Below are 17077 nucleotides of genomic sequence, written 5' to 3' on the forward strand. Positions count from 1 at the left end.
AATCCCGTCATTGATGTACATTCATTTTGACTCTTTTCAGGTGACTACGGAGGTAGCATTGCTATTGTTATCTTCCGCGTCTTTCTTATTTTGTCAGTTCACATTTGCATCATCATACTTTGCCAGTTTCTTACCTTTCCTGTTCAGATGAAAAAAGACGTGGGTTTCAACCTTCATGGGAAAAGTGAAAATATAATCACTTCATTCCGTAAGAGACTTGTCCTTCTTCACGCACGAAAACTGTACTGTTGGTATGTGGTGTATGGTATTTTAATTTGCAAGAAGATAAGTCCACTATCCGCACCATTCATTGATGAGTGCACGTACGTGCCAGTCAATACGGCAGACCAGATTGTTGTTTTTATATTGACAATAATGTGTCTTGTTTCATTAATTTGTTTATGTTTTTGGATTGTTTTGGAAACTTTACTACGCAGCCGTTTATTTAAAAGTAAGAATCTTGGGCAACTTACATATGTGAATATTGTAACTCAAAGTATCATCAAGTTATTTTGAAGCTGAAACTAATTTTAGTCAGGTCTGGGAGTATTAAAGCTAAATAATTTCCAACAAATATACTTTTTGAGATTCGAACTTGTTTTCTCTCTCCTCACAGAAATGAGATCGCTTAACATCTTAATTATGTACCCACAGCTTGTTGGTAATGCAGTTAAGTTTTAGATCGAAGTCAATCTACAATATTTTCTAGACTGCTGAATTTATTTAGACTCTTGGTTCGTATAAGGTCTCAGAGTTTATTTTTTTCATTAGTTTTGAAGTTATAAATTAATATTTTGACATATGTGTCACTACTTTATGTGACATAAAAGATCCAAAAAGAGTACATATGACTTCTTAAATTGGGTGCCGCCATAATGGGTCTCAAAACTCCACTACAAATGAACTGATGTATTTAAATGAACCAAATCATTCATAAGATAGTATTATATATATATATATATTATAGAGAGAGAGAGAGAGAGAGAGAGAGAGAACTCTTGACAAAAAGCGCAGGGTGCTGGTAAAAAAAAAAGACAAAAGGCGCAGGGTAATAGAGTGGTAGTAAATTAATAAAATTGGGCAGATAATCATCAAATGATTAACATTATTTTGATCAAATGGAATTTCTGTTAGGCAGCAAAACACTCTATATATATTAAAAAAAATCTATCGAACCCTAAGATAAATAATAAAAATCGTGCTGGATTGCACATGGACGTGGCTATGCCTGGAATCACGGTAACAACATGCTGTTGAAGTTATGTTTTTTTATTATTTCATGTGGCGGTGGAATCATCCCATCATATGTCTCGTCTGCGTGTGGTGTGCGAGTTGAATAAAAGAAGATTTTTGTAATGCTTTTGATAATCTCAAACTTTATTAAATCTCATTTAAAATTTAATAACTTTTTAGTTTTATCTCTATTTAATATACACGTAAACAAAATTAACATAATAATAAATGAGAAATAAAATTATACATCTATATAAAAAAAATTTCTTTCAGTACTTTATAAATAGGATAAAAAATATCTTTAGGATCAGAGAAATAGGCAATAGTGCCGGGATGATGGAATTGATGTTCTGGAAAGAGACACTTGCATGCTGAAAAGTTAATAATTGTGGCCTATCATTATTATTAGAAAAGGGCGGAACCAATTTATAGATAAAATAAATAACTTCCTTAAAAAAAAAACTTGCTCCTATGTTTAATATAAGAACAAGTCAATTAATTTGAATAAATTAAAAAATTAATTAAGTTGGTTTTTTATTAATTATAACTACTATTTGATGAAACTTTTAATATGTAAACTACTATAAAAATTATCTTAAAAAATAGATAAATATGATAAAGAAAACTGTACTGCCGATAAAAGAAATCCACTAAGTCAATATGGCGGCCCCGCCCGCTTAAGTGCTCAATCATGGTGGATACTGAATTATTGTTTATTGTGTTGACAATAATGTGTCTTGTTTCATTAATTTGTTTATGTTTTTGGATTGTTTTGGAAACTTTACAACAAAGCCATTTATTTAAAAGTAAGAATCTTGAGCAACTTGTGACGTACATGAAGATCGACAAGTAACATCACAAGCACGACCTTTTGAAAAGAAAAAAGAAAAATGGCAGAAGCTCAGGTGGCTTCTTTTTTTATTATTATTATTTTATATTTATACACATGTATACGACTTCGAGTATTATTAAATTATTTTAGATTTAAAACTAATCTTTCTCGAATACTGAGTATTAAGGTTAAAGCCTTTTCAATAAGTGTGTTTTCTAATATTTCTCCTTACAAGAATGAGAATGCTTACTATATTAATTACTAAGAGCTTGTTGGTAACTCAGCTAAGTTTTGGACTGAAGACAATCTACAACAATATTTTCTAGACTGAATTTAGATATAAAAAATGTCGTTTTTTAGACTTCTGGTTCATGCAAGGTCTAAAAGAGTTTGTTTTTTTCCCCACTAGTTTGAAGCTATAAATTAATATTTTCAGACATGTGTGACTTTATGCGACATATAAGATTCAAAAAGAGTATGTCTTCTTAAATTAGGTGCAGTCATAATGGGCCTCAAAATTTCACTAGAGAATGAACTAGCGTATTTAAATGAACCAAAACATTTATGGGATAGTATTATATTTTAATCATGAGATAGTATTATATTATCTTTAGTTCTAAATATAAAAGCTCATTTAACTTTTATTTTGGTTCTAAATAAAAGATCCCAATCCACTTTATTTCTCTTTTTTTTTTTTTAAGATAGTCCTTGTAATAATAGTGGTTCTAACCAATACACTTGATTAGTATAAATATTTTAAAAAAGATAATACCTATTTGTTACAAATAACTCACTTAGTTGGTTTTCTTAATCTACTTAAATTAGTCAACCAGTTCTTATATTAAGAACCAGGGATAATATATATACTAAGACAATAACACTCATATACTCCTCCGGTCCTTAATATAGGACCCAGTTGTTGAGTTAGTTTTAGTCCTAAATATAAGATCCATTTATCATATTTATCAATTTTCTCTCAATTACCCCTATGAATATTCCATCAACCATAATCAAATAGAAGAGGGAGAGGGGTATTAAGAAATATGGTTATGGTATTTTAGGAAAAACGTGTCATATTTCTTATAACTAACTAATTTACCTAACTTCCTTAATCTAATCAAATTAGTCAAATGGATCTTATATTAAGGACCGGAGGAGTACATACATATATATATATATATATATATATATTGTGGGACACGTTTGACAGCCCTTCCTTTTCTTAAGTATATATGGTAATTAATAAATAACCCCGATAACGCCATAAACACTCACCCTTGTCGTAATAATTCACCACTTGTAAATAACTTATGTGAGTAAAAACTACGCTATTGAAAAAATACTACGGTTCCATTGCCCCCTAACAAAAATCGCAGCCCTGCGGCCATGTGACGGCGGAATCATCCAATCTAAGTGGGGTCTGCGAGTTGACAAAAGAAGAGCTAGTTGATTAATTTCAGAAAATTAAAGAAATGAGTTGCGTTAATTATTTTTAATAAATAAGTGTTGTCTTTTCTAAAATATCCTTACCAATCAATTTTATTAGTTAGAACTACTATTATTAGAGGGATTATCTTAAAAAAATACATAAATATGAAAAAAAAATATTAAAATCTTGTAATTAAGATCAAAATAAAAAACAAACCATATCTTATATTAAAAATAGAAGATAATACTGATTAGTGGGGCACAATATCACAAGAGAGTACAGAGACAAAAGCTGAGATTTAATCAGAGAGAGATCTTTCCATGTGCAGGCGGGCATATGCCATATGTTACGTGGCACTCCTTCCAGAAGTCTCTCTGATAATGGAAGGGTGGCAGAGGGACAGCATAGAGATGCCTCACTCCGCAGCGTACAGCCTAAAGATGTGTTTGGCTCAACGGAAGGAAGGGGAAGGGAGGTATTCTAATGGAGGGGAGGGGAGGGGAAGGGATTTTAATGATAACTTATTTGGTTTGGAAGGAGAGGGAAGGGGAGCTAATCAAAATTTGACTATTTTAACCTTATAAAATTAAAATAAAATTTCTCAATTTTTTATTTTGTCAAGATATGTATAATAGGCTTTTTCGATGTTGACTTGTCATAATATAAATTATTTATGACTACTTATTATTTGAACAATAATTAAAAAATAACAAGAATTATAATATTTTTAATTGAACCAACCTTCTTAAAAAAAATAGATTGAACTTGTCTGCCAATTTATATTGCAATCAAAATAAGTATCCACATTTCCAAAATAAAAAGATCCATACAAAAAAAAGATTCACGAGCAAATATATCATCCACATTAAAAAAGAATTCAAATACTGATAACATGATATAAAATTACTTCTAATGAGAATATGAAGAAGATCCAAACACCATATCCATGACCACTGCTTTACGTGCTGGAGGTGGACATTGAACAACTGATCTCAATTTGCCAACATCACTCATAAGATAGTTATAAATCCAGGGCTTTTTGTTAGCATCAAATCCACATTCACTTATCAAATGCCAAACCTCTTCACCGGACATGGGAGGAATCTTGTGGATAAAACTCTCTTTTTATAACATTTGACTCATGTAATAAATCATTTCCCTGGTTCAAAACATCATGAATTAAATCATGACCTCGAGCTAATGCTTCATTGCCTTCTCTAATTGCTGTCATCATGTCAGATACAACGCTCTTCATTGTGTTAAGATCGGTCTCCTTATCTTGAGCATGTTCTTTCCTTCTCCTTTTACCATAATCACTAGTTTCTCCTTATGGCTGTTTAGAAGGTAAGGGATTTTCTTTACTCGTATCACCATCACTTAAAATCTCAACACTATCTAATGTGTACTCCTTTTGTGAGATAAGTTGATCTAGATTATTGATAGTTTCATAATCTGCTTCCATAGGAGATGAATGACGTCGTTTTCGCTTCTCCTTTGCTGTTAGAGACTCATCTCCACCAGCTCTATCAACTCCATATATGTGCCTGACATCACGGTAACAAACTAACATGCTTTTGAAGTCTTGTTTTATACTGCTCCACGTGGCGGTGAATTATCCAATCGTGTATCGTGTGAGTGTAGTAGACCCGGCATGATGAAGTGAATGTTTAAAAGAGAGAAGACAAGGGTAAGCAGACACATTCACGTTGACACTAATTATATTTAGTGTCAGATTAATTATATTCAGTGTCAGATATTTTTTGGGACAACAGATAGGACGAGAAGAAGGTCATCCCGTACAGCCGCTGCTTCCATCCCACCGCGAACTTTCTAGGCTTCCGGCCCACGGACTTCAGGGCCGACCCATTCACAGTTCGCCGAAAATGCCTATAAATCCCCCATTCTGGTGGCACCCTCCGCCCTCACACATCCACCCCCTCCACCTCCAAGCCTGAGCTTTATCCGTTCATCGATCTTCTTGTCTCTGCACAAACACCATGAAGTTTTCATCATCCTTGAGGTACTACCTGGTGAAGCAACCTGCCATTCAGAACTTCACATGGATTTGCAACTTAACCCCAGCTTCATCTTTTCAGTTTATCCTCATCACCGTTGCCTGTTACTTATGTATCATCTTCCTCCTCACTCGTGTCTTTCGCCTCAGGCTTCCTCCGCCCATCCTCAAACCCATCACCGCCCTTTATGACACTGCCATTCTCCTCCTCTCCTTCGTCATGGCCCTCGGTTGCACCCTGTCCACCATGTCTCATGCACCTGACCTCCGCTGGATCATCTGCTGCCCGCCCAACACCCCGCCCTCCGGCCCCGTCTTCTTCTGGGCCTACGTCTTCTACCTCTCCAAGATCCTAGAATTCTTCGACACTCTCCTGATCCTCTTGTCAGATTGCCACCAACGCCTCACGCTCCTCCACGTCTCCCACCACGCCGTCGTGATCCCCATGTGCTACCTTTGGCTCTGGACGTCTCAGTCGCTGTTCCCGGTGGTGCTCGTGACCAACGCCTCCGTGCACGTGCTGATGTACGCCTACTACTTATCGTGCGCGCTTGGGGTCCGTCCCAGGTGGAAGAAGTTGGTGACGGAGTGCCAGATAGCCCAGTTCCGCGCCAGCTTCGGCGCTTTGGCCCTCATGCTGGGGTACTACTTTTTCGGCCCGGGTTGCTCCGGAGTTTGGGGTTGGATCCTCAACGTCCTCTTCTTTGCTTGGCTTCTGTTCCACTTTGTAAACTTCCGTAAGCAGGCATACAAGCCAAAATCCGAGTAGAAAGCCAGCACCCATCTGTGGTGCACTAGTGGCTTCATGTTGTCGGTTTTCTGTATTTTCCTCTTTATTTTCTCTTTTACTCTTACGTTACATATATGGTATGTTTATGTGATGGCTTATATAATAATGTGTTGCATACATAGATACATATATATATTGTGGATTTTATTATATATATGTTTTGATACGTTGATTCCAGCATTTGAATTATATATATATGTCTTTTCAGGAATTGTGCGTATTGTTATTCCATATTTAAATCAGGATATATAGCCGAATTTATATTTTTTTAAGTTTTAGGATCAATTTCATTTAATGCCCCCATAAGCATGATTATATAATATCTAAAAAGCATGCGCCTTTTATGTGGGAACAGAACTGTCTTTTTTTGGGGCGATCTGAAGTGATAATTAAAATAAAACAAATTAAAATGTTTAAATTTTTTTTTTTTGGTTGTATACAACCGACAGGCACATAATAAAACAAATTAAAATGTTTGCTAATTTTATTTGACCTATCACAGCGACCATCATTGTCCCTCCCATAATAATAATATAATATATGATGTTAAGGTTGTAGGTCATGCCCTATCACATCAAGTCATTTTCAGGTCATCACTATCATTTGGAGGCGGGAGGTGCGAATCAAGAGATCGTATATGATAACCTAATGAGTACATGCAATGATCTTTGTTCCAAATTAAAGGCCAAAATTAATCTGCCCTTTTCCATCACAATAATCATCTTCTTGAAGTGCGACGCACATTGGAAATATTGTTGCATATGATTTTCTCACTAGATTAATTAACCAACCAGAGAAGCAAAATTTTTCATGAAAAAATCAATCAAATCAACTACAATGCAAAATAATATAATTTTGGGTTATTGATCATTTTTTAAGAAACAAAATTAAACGGTTCAGACGAGTTTTTCATCGGTTTTTCCCCGGTTTTAATTTTGAACTGGTCAGTCAGTTTAAGATGACACTAGTTTATTTTCTAGCTGAAGAATAAGCAGACACATTGGAGAGCTACTATAGCCTGTACACAGGAAATTAATTAATTAGTAAATTGTCTAGCCAAACACGGAAGCAGAATGCAAGTTGTTGATGTGAACCTAAGCCTTATCTTCAACTTCTATCAGATTTAGGGGCATCTAGACTGGCATTTTAATATGTGTGGTCGGCTCAGTTGTTGGGACCTGAACGTCCAATCTTCAACTGTTGGATTTAGCATTGTATATATATAAGATATAAGATAAAACAAATTAAATATTGGCCCAAAAAAAAGATTAAAAAATTAAATTATATACATATACATATACTGATACATAAGTGAAAAGGAAAGGGAAGATAAAGTATACAACTAGTTTTTGAGAAATATGATTATATCTTGTTTGAAATTATATATCTTAAATATTATGTTGGAAACTTTTTATAAGAAAAAATAATAACAGAAGATCTATTTTAAATATTTTATGGTGGGGAAGAATCGATGACTTGACCATATCCAAATGTGATAATCCACAACGAAGTGAATATTCCCTGGCCCAGCCTCTAATATTCAGCTATAACATCAGTTGTCCACGTGGACGTATCAGAGTACGAAAGATGTATGACTGACATGGTTACCGAGTTCAGATATTAAGAATGTGTTTAATTTTTTTTTTTTTGCCAACGTTGAGAATGTGTTTAATACTTCATATAAAAACTAATTATATTAGTACTTTCAATTCTAATTAAAATACCTCATTTGTAAATTGTAAACAAATCCTAATTATAAAAATTTATTTATAGATTATAAATAAAGTCTTATAATTAAGATCGGAGGTAGTATAAATTAATAGAATATGTTATCACTTATTTGGAGCCCATAATATATAGTATAATTGAGCCTATATATTATGGCCCTCTTATAAGATTATTTGGTATAGGAAAACTAAGGGTATGTTTGGCAAGTACCCCAAACCATGGTTTGGGAAAAATGTTAGCCAAACACCCTTAAAAAAATCAAAACCATGGTTTTGACTCCAAAACCATGGTTTTGAAAAAAGCAGAAATTTTTTATTTTTGGAGAAAAAAGGGAGAGTGTGAGAGTCTATAGGATATATATCTTGTTATTTTTTTTATAAACATATTTTTTATAAACATATTTAATCTTATATCTTATAAATATATACATATTAATTATTTATTAATTATATTATCTTATATATTATTAATATATGTTAATAAAAAATATATTATTAACAATTTTATTCCTTCAAATTAAAATATATCATAAAATATATTTTTTCTATAATTATCATATTAATTTATGCCAATTTGTATATATAAAAAGTACTTCTAATAACAACTATCCAAACACTCACACTTCTCAAAATCACTTTTTCACAAAATATATTCTTCCCAAAATCTATTTTTTTCAGAATCTATTCTCCAGAAGCTATTATCCAAACCATAGTTTGGTTTCATCCAAACACACCCTAAGACTGAGATCCTTATTAAAAAAAAAAAGTATGTGACACGCTTCCACTTGATTGAAAAACAATATGATTCCACCAATATTAAAATCACTAAATTTATTTATGAGAAAACATAATTTAGCTACGTTCCCTAAAAGTAAAATATTAAGCAAGCAAAATACGTATAAACTTCCTGAAGTTGATAATAATGAATATAATTTTAAAAAAATTATTATGTTAATGATAATTTAAGTAAAAATGTTAATTTTTCACTAAAACTATTTTTACAGGTGAAGGATGCTTTCGTTTAAAAGGCTAATTTTTATATTGCCCAATCTAATATATATCAAACATAAAAAGTATGATTTTAACTGATACAATATTTTATATCATGTCCTCAACTAAGCCTCTTTCAATCAAGCTCCAATTTGGACGTATTGATAATCATGAAATTGTGATCTAACAGTGTTGACATGACAGTTACAATTTTCTAAAAGGATAATAAATATATGTTAATATCACTATTGATTGTTAATATATTATCTTTAAATGAGACTTGACTAAGGTGCAGCAGATTCAAATTCAACATCTTTTAATACACACAATTATATATATTATATTTGTTACAATTGTTGCTCCTTTTTTATTTTATCTTTTATTTGTGATATTTTCTTCTCTCAATAATTTTATATCTTCTGCATTAAAAATAATAAAAGATTTGAATAGATTTTATGCAAATTCATCTTGTATCCTATAATTAATAAAAGAGAGGAAAATTTACAAAAGATAGTTAAATATATATAAGATATCCATAAATTTAACCAAATAAATCAAAATATACACCTATTTAATTATAAAATATAGACTTATCACATGTCATATTTCTAATAATTACCTAACTTACTTAACTTCTTTAATCTAATCAAATTAGTTAAATAGGTTTTATATTAATGACCGGAAGAGTATTAGTGTTTTTTTTATCTTTCTTTAATTCTGTCTGTTTTTCTAACACTGATTATGGTTCTTTGGTTTGTTTAGGTTCTGGTACACACATTTGCGAGTGAATTCTGTATCCCTGTATGTTATTGTACTCTGAACTGATGATTTTGGGAGCTGGAATGCTGACGATGAGGGGGCTTAAGGAGCAAGGCCGTCTTGGACGGTCTTTTGGTAAAGTCACGATACGTGATCCCGTAGGCTCTTGATTATTATCCACCACTTTAGGTGATATCAATCTCTCTCTCCCTCTCTAAACACAAACACACACATGAAAGAATTTTGTCTACATGTGATAAGAAAGCAATTTTGTTTTCAAATCAAATTAAATTTCAAACAAAATAAATGATTGGCCCGATTTGAGATTTCTAGGGCCCTAGTAAGCTCATTAAATTATTTGGTGGCGTCACAATGGACGAAAATGTTGAAAGGAGTACAAAGACATAAGCTGAGAATTAATCAGAGAAAGATCTTTCTATTTGCAGGCTGTTCTACCCCATCCTCTAATAACAATACTAAGCGAGCTGTGTGGTCCCGTGGGCTCTTGATTATTATCCACCACTTTAGGTGATGCTACTGATAGACACCCTTCTTCCCCATTATTTTTCTTCAAAATATTTAATTTACATTCATCTTATCCGATTTATTCTCCCTGTACCCAAAAATAAGACTTTTAGGAACAATAAACTCATATTATTATAATAGTTTTTATCTATTATTTCATATATATAATGTATAAAAAAGAATTATAATAAATATACTAAAATTTATCAAAAATAAATCTATATATAATTTGTTGGTGTGTGTGTGAGTTCTCCTCCCACTATCGGAGAGGATTGTCGATCCCTTTTGAGTTTTCATCTCACCGACTTCAGGCTGTTTCCATTCGTGACGATACGAATTGTCCCATTCAAAAAAGGGGAAAAATTTAAAAAAGAAAAGGCAACATGCATGATTTGTCTGCATTAGGACACACAAACCAACTTTTGTATATACCATTATTATTGTGGGAGGAAGAAGACAACACTCACTGTAGCCACATATCATATCATATTGATGATTGATGTACATAAATAAGGAAGAGATTGACATAATCAACATTAAGAACCAATTGCATAATTTGAAAAAAAAATTAAAAAAGTTATTAAATTATTTAATTATAGCATGTGTCACATAATATCTCTTAAATACTTATATGCCTTATTAGATTATATATTAATTTATAAATGAGACAAATTAGTTTAAAAAATAATAAATATAAATATTTTAAAATTCTTTATTACTTTTCTTAATCACTCTAAATTATTCAATTCTTAAGTATATGAGAAAAACGAACTCAGAAAATTTGCAGCTAAGGAATCAGAGATGGGTTGTTGGCTTTTTGCGCAGGTATCGTTCCTTTCAAAGAAGGCGGCCCCACACGGCACTTAGCGATACAAGATTGGCTTTACGGCCTTCATAGCAATTCCCATGGGATAAATGGCCCCTAATACCTCATGCATCCAACCCCCTTCAAGCCTAAGCTGTTTCCGTTCATTAATCTGTTTCTGCACAAACACCATGGAGCTTTCAGCATTCTTAATGTACTACCTAGTGAGCCAACCTGCCATTCGGAACTTCACATGGATTCCCAACTTAACCCCGGCTTCATCTTTTCAGTTTCCCCTCATCACCGTTGCCTGTTACTTATGTATCATCTTCCTCCTCACTCGTGTCTTTCGTCTCAGGCTTCCTCCGTCCATTCTCAAACCCATCACCGCCCTTTATGACACTGTCATTCTCTTCCTCTCCTTCATCATGGCCCTCGGCTGCACCTTGTCCACCATGTCCCATGCACCTGACCTTCACTGGATCATCTGCTTCCCTCCCAACACCCCACCCTCCGGCCCCGTCTTCTTCTGGGCCTACGTCTTCTACCTCTCCAAGATCCTAGAATTCTTCGACACTCTCCTGATCCTCTTGTCAGACTCCATCCACCGCTTCACGCTTCTCCACGTTTCCCACCACGCCATCGTGATCCCCATGTGCTATGTTTGGCTCTGGACTTCTCAGTCTCTGTTCCCGGTGGTGCTCGTGACCAACGCCTCCGTGCACGTGCTGATGTACGCATACTACTTACTGTGCGCACTCGGGGTCCACCCCAAGTGGAAGAGGTTCGTGACGAGCTGCCAGATCGCTCAGTTCCGCGCCAGCTTCGGAGCTTTGGCCCTCATGCTGGGCTACCACGTTTTCGGGCCGGGTTGCTCCGGAGTCTGGGGTTGGATCCTGAACTTGCTCTTCTATGCTTGGCTTCTCTTCCACTTCCTAAGCTTCCGTGAGCAGGCATACAAGTCAAAGTCCGAGTAGAAAGCCGGCACCTCTCCGTGGTGCAGTGGTGCCTTCATGTTGTCTGTTTTCTGTATTTTCCTTTTTATTTTCTCGCACCCCTCTGTGGTGCGGTGGTGGCTTCATGCTGTCTGTTTTCTGTATTTTCCTTTTTATTTTCTCTTTTATGTTGCATATATGGTATGTTTATGTAATGGCTTGTATAAAAAATGTTGTGGATTTTATGATATGTACGTTTTGATACGTTGATTCTAGAATTTGAATTATATATATCTTTTTTCAGGAACTGTGCGTATTGTTATTCCACATTCAAATCAGGATATATAGCTGAATTTATCTTCTTTCAATTGTTAGGACCCATTTCATTTAATGCCCCCATTTCAATCGGTGAAGTCTGTTAAACATATTTTCAGTATATTAGGTGCCTCACTTTGATATCTTACAACTTAAAACCTTTGATTATAAGCACAAATGACTGATATTTCAATTTGAGCTCATATCGTGTGTATTTATTTATTTATGGAGATTAGTGAAAAAAGAGAGAAGGCGCTGGCAGCAATTTTGACGCACTTGACTCAATCGGTGAAGTCTGCTTTTGTTTCCGGGGATTAAGGCCGTTGAGCTCTTTCGCCGGCATATCTTCGGGAGTAAGAAAACTTAATTTAAATTATGCTATATTCTAACTAGATTTAATAAGAATTTATCCGAAAAATTAACAAGAGAATAAACCTGAAAATAAAATACTCCTCCGGTCCTTAATATAAGACTCGTTTAACTAATTTTATTAGATTAAAAAAGTTACATAAGTTAGTTAATTATAAGAAATGTGACATGTTTTTCCTAAAACACTATAATCATCTTTCTTAATACCCTATCTCCATCTTCTACTTGATTATGATTGACAGAGTATTCATAGAGTAGTTTAGATAAAGTTGATAAATATAAAAAGTGATTCTTATATTTATGACTAAAACCAACTTAATAATTAGGTCTTATATTAAGAATCGAGAAGTATATCATAATATAATCTCTATTCGTCAATTTAATTTCTTCCCCCTCAGTGGGCCAATAGAACCAGTGGGTTGCCATGATAATAATTGTCTACAACTATGTACTCGCTTTATTTGCAAATTCTGTTTGACCCAACACATTACAGCTATCGTCACCAGAACACACCAATCGTCATTGTCACCCCCGTAATATCTATATTATATTAACGTTGATGAGCCTCTAATTTGCTTTGCTGATAGGAATCTTCACCTGATTAATCTTCAAGCCGCACTCCGATCATTCATTATGAATAATGACAATTGGAATGTTCAGGAACTACGACATTTCTTCCCACGTTGGATCGTTGGCTATAGCATTTAATTATATATATATATATGGGTGTGTGTGTGTGTATGAATGGGGCTAGTGAACATCGTTTGCCCACGTGGGAATATCTAAGTGGAGATTTTCCAGACTACGAAGAATGTTAGGAATGTCTTTAATATTAATTTTTTTTGCCAACGTTAAGAATGTGTTTAATAAAAAGGTATGTGATTTGCTTCCACTTGATTGTAAAAAAATATGATTACACCAATATTAAAATCACTAAATTTATTTATGAGAAAACATAATTTAGCTACGTTCCCCTAAAAGAAAAATGTTAAGCCACCGAAGTACGTATAAACTTTCTGAAGATGATATTAATGAAAATAATCTTTTAAAAATTATTATATTAACGGTAATATAAGTAAAAATGTTAATTTTTTACTAAAGCGTATTTTTATAGGTGAAGGATACTTACGTTAAAAAAGGTTAATTTTTATATTGCCCAATATTATATCAGACATGAAATACTATGATTTTAAATAGTACAATATTTTACATCATGGCCTCATCAGTTGAGCCTCTTTCAATCAAGCTCCGATTTCTTTTTTTTGGTCAAATCAAGCTCCGATTCTTTTTTTCGGTCAAATCAAGCTCCGATTTCTTCTTTTTTTTGGTCAAATCAAGCTCCGATTCTTTGTTTTGGTCAAATCAAGCTCCGATTTCTTTTTTTTGTCAAATCAAGCTCCGATTTGGATGCATTAATAATCATGAAATTGTGATCTAATAGTGTTGACAGGACGGCTACAACTTTCCAAAAGGAGAATAAATAAAGGTCCGTATTTTACTAACAATATATCATAATCTGATAGCTAATATTATCTTTATTAATTAAGGTACATCTCAGATTCAAATTCAACACCACCGACCCAACTGATGTGTACTGTACCTTTTTGTCGCTTGTTGATATCAACTTGCCTAATTTATCAAAAAGAAAAAACAAGAAATAAATTTGCCCAAATTCTTAAAAAGAAATTAGGGCGACGGACTTAAATAAAATAATATTTACCAGAGATGATTTAAATATTATAATTATTCAGAAGAACTAAGTTTCTAATGATCGCTAGGTTGAAAAATACATAATCTGTATTACAGATTAACACTCAGTGCGCAATAAAAACACTGTAAAGTCATAACCCAACACAATGTTATGCATGGAACTGTCTAGTTATACATGTAGCCATTGGGTTATTACTTCACACTGTTTTTATTGCGTATTGAGTGTTAAGCTGTAATACAGATTATATATCTTTCAACCTATAAACCAATCTTAATCGCAATTCTTTATTTGTAAACTATAAATAAAGTTTTATAATTAAGACTCAAGATAATATTTACACTGTTCTCTCCATCTTCAATATTTAAGTGGCGTTTGAAGATTTTGCTGTGATCTTCCGTTCTACTGTTTCAAATATTTGAAGCTTATGAGCATAAAAAGGTACTACCTCCAATCCTAAATATAAGAGCTAGTTGATTAATTTGAATAGATTAAGAAAATAAAAAAATTAGTATAATAAATAGAATTATAAAAGAGAGAGAATGTGGATGAATAGAGATGATGGTTTGGAAAATGAAATAATAAACATTGAATATTAAAATAACTAATTAATGGGGGCAAAATAGAAAATTTGTTACAAAAAATTTAAAACAACTAGCAAATGTTGCTTATATTTAGATACAAGAAGAGAATGGTAGTTGTTAGTTATAGGGGATAGAGGGACTATTATCTTTAAATGAGACTTAATTAACGTACAGCTCAGATTCAAGTTCAACGCCAACTACCATAAGCAAATTCATTTTTTTCCCCTTCTTGTGATATAAATATAGTTCGGTTCCTTATATCTGACTTAGACCTTATTTTTATCATACTATCCAGTGACCACAATCCAGTGGCGTGACCGTAATTAAATCCATATGCTCCAACTAAAGTTCAGACCCACTAATTCTTCTCTATCTCAGCTCTCAACCTAAAAATGGTTATCAACTAATCAAAAAATGCATATTATCTATCAATAATTTTTATAACCTAATGATGTGAAAGTTGTTTGGGAAGTTGCCTTTGTTTATAGCTTTAAGCTGTTAGTGTTTATTGCTCTAAATTAAAAGCGATGCGTACTTTCTAATGGTGAGTAATAATCAAAATTTTAAATACATAAATGAATAAGTTCAAAAATAGAAGATGTTCAATTAGTGGCCACGAATACCCTGGGAAAGATTCTGTGGATCAGCCCAGTACCAAACTGATGTATACTGCACTTTTTGGAGAAATTATTTTTTTTTGACCAGACACTTTTTGGAGAAATTAGGGCGAAGGACTTAAATAAAATAATATTTACCAGACATGAACTAAATACCAAAGTTTAAATGTAAAAATACTAATGATAGCTAACTAAATCTCATAAATTTTCTTACCAGATCTTGGGGAGAGAGTAACTCATCCAATCATTCACTACCTCTGGTTTTTAATATAAGACTCAGTTGACTAATTTGAAAAGATTAGAAAAATTACTAAATTACTTAATTATAGCATATGTTACCTGATCTATCTAAGACACTTATGTGTATAATTAGATTGTGTATCTTATAAGTAAGAAAAATTAGCTTGGAAAAAAATGATGGATATAAATAGTTTAAAGTAATTTAGTAACTTTCTTAATATCTTCAAATTAGTCAATTAGGTCTCATTAAATAATGAAGGTAGCATTTGGAAAGAATATATATGCTTAATCACATTCATTTTTTTTTTTCAAAAAACTCATTTTTGTTATACTACCTAGCTCCAGTCTTTAATATAAGAACTAGTTCGAAGTTAGATTTGATCCTAAATATAATATCTTAATCCATTTTTTTTATCATCTTTTTCAAAATATTCCTGTTAATTATAAGGACTTCTTCCCAAGGGATAATTCTAATCATCCAATGCATATGATTGAAGATGATAGTTTTGGGAAATCAACTTACATTTGTAACAAATAACTAATTTAACTAATTTTTTTAATATCTTTAAATTAGTTATATAGCTTTTATATTAAACACTGGAGGTAGTATTAATTATTAAATATGATCATTTCTCTAGTAATCAATTTCAATAAATAATTAAATTTACATTTCGATAAAAATTTTAATATCTATATTTGGCATAAAATTTGCCCCATAAGCAGTGCAAGGGAAGCAGCTCCGCTTATCTTATGTCACATAGAATATTATTTTTTGATTTTGAAAGGAACTCGGGTCATGATTTTTCCAGCCCCAAAGAGAGAAGTGCTGTTGAAAAGTATAAGCCGTAGTTTTCACTCAAATAGTAAGTTATCGACAAGTGGGGGGTTATTTATTAATTATTATATTTAAAATAATGTTAATAATTTGACTGATGCGTCATGCCATTTGCATATGGCCAACTTCAATTTAGAGCCGCTATTTTATAATTTTGCTAAAAAAACAAAGAGAAAAATTTACAAAAACATACTTTTAAAATTTCAAATCAGACTACAAAAATGTGTTGTCATTTATTTTTTAAATATTTTCAATTATTATCAAAGTGTTATAGATTTAAAATTTTAAAATTCAAAGATTTTTTTTTTGAGGATTCTCTCAAAAAAAAAATTACGTGATTTTTCTGTGTCCTCCTCTTCCCATTTACCAC

The 17077-nt window shown here is 32.7% G+C and overlaps 2 protein-coding genes across 2 annotated transcripts; both read left to right on the forward strand.

Moving 5' to 3' along the window:
• Positions 1–5491: 5491 nt before the first annotated feature.
• On the forward strand, positions 5492–6277 carry LOC114756153 (putative elongation of fatty acids protein DDB_G0272012). The gene has a single exon (XM_028945069.1). It carries the CDS (start codon positions 5492–5494, stop codon positions 6275–6277), a length of 786 nt encoding a protein of 261 aa, XP_028800902.1.
• A 5018-nt stretch (positions 6278–11295) lies between these two features.
• On the forward strand, positions 11296–12081 carry LOC114756154 (putative elongation of fatty acids protein DDB_G0272012). Its single transcript, XM_028945070.1, has one exon. It carries the CDS (start codon positions 11296–11298, stop codon positions 12079–12081), a length of 786 nt encoding a protein of 261 aa, XP_028800903.1.
• The last annotated feature ends 4996 nt before the right edge of the window (positions 12082–17077 follow it).

The sequence above is a fragment of the Neltuma alba genome, unplaced genomic scaffold (genome assembly GCF_004799145.2).
Source record: "Neltuma alba isolate B1F8T4 unplaced genomic scaffold, ASM479914v2 tig00010374_pilon, whole genome shotgun sequence".
Lineage (NCBI taxonomy): Eukaryota > Viridiplantae > Streptophyta > Magnoliopsida > Fabales > Fabaceae > Neltuma > Neltuma alba.